Raw genomic sequence first — 897 nt, 5'->3', positions numbered from 1 at the left:
ACTGGTTGGGTGATGGAGACAGAGCCAGGACAGGGATGGTTGGACTCTATGATCTCAGAGGTCTTCTCCAACCGAACCAATTCCATGAGCTACACCCCTGAGGTACCTTCTCAGTGCAGAAATCCACACACTTGTCCACAGACATGTTGAGCATGACCTTGCTGGTGGGCAGGGCGATGGAGACGTTGGCCGGCCGGCGGAAGCAGCCCCGAAATATGGCACTGCCATCTGCAAGGGAGAGAGAGGCCCCAACACCCAGAGCCACACTCGGGTGGCTGCACCCCAAATCTGACCCTTTTAGCTGTGCTGAGGTGCAGGGGGGACCTGAGGGGTTCCTCCCTGGTTTTGTCAGCTCGATGATCCCAAACTGCAGGAGGGAGGGTGAGGAGAGAAGGGGTGGGAGTGGCCTGGTGTGTGCCCACCCCCCCTGGCATCAGTGCCCTGAGGGGGCCCATCCTATGTCCTCACCCACCCCGAGTCCCTCTCCAGGGTGGTGACTGGTGGGAGGAGCTCTGAAGGTCACCACCCTCTTCCCCATTGCTTGCAGACAAGGGAAGAAAAGCAGCAAATGTGGGTAACGAGGGTGCTGTCTAATTTGGAGCCAAATGAGTGCTCTTGAGAGAGCATCTGCAGCTCTGTCTGAAGATCTGAATTCTGAAGATGTGATGCTGCACCTCTGAAGGATGTGCAGCCCTCCACATCCTTCCTCCCCCAGCAGCCTCAAGATGATGGTCCTGCTTGGCCAGCAGGGTTTGGAAAAGAGATTTTCACCCAAAGCCCCCCAAAACACCCCGAATTCCCAGCAGGCTCCCCCAATTCCCCCCAACCCCAGCCGGCGACCCTCCCCACAGCCCCCAAATCCCCCACCCTCGCACTCCCTTCAGCCCGGAGCCCCGT

At 58.8% G+C, this 897-nt stretch overlaps 1 protein-coding gene across 1 annotated transcript in view; it reads right to left on the bottom strand.

The window, feature by feature from the left end:
* Nucleotides 1–897, bottom strand: part of WSCD2 (WSC domain containing 2) — a gene marked incomplete at both ends in the record, with an annotated part of 5,102 nt that overhangs the window by 3,929 nt on the left and 276 nt on the right. Inside the window, one exon of the mRNA XM_008947892.1 lies at nucleotides 107–230. Coding sequence (XP_008946140.1) covers nucleotides 107–230 — 124 coding nt within the window. The remainder of the gene's footprint in view (nucleotides 1–106; nucleotides 231–897) is intronic.

Source organism: Merops nubicus, unplaced genomic scaffold (assembly GCF_000691845.1).
Source record: "Merops nubicus isolate BGI_N331 unplaced genomic scaffold, ASM69184v1 scaffold37680, whole genome shotgun sequence".
NCBI lineage: Eukaryota > Metazoa > Chordata > Aves > Coraciiformes > Meropidae > Merops > Merops nubicus.
The sequence above is the reverse complement of the archived record's forward strand: the minus strand, read 5'-3'. Positions and strand labels throughout refer to the sequence as shown.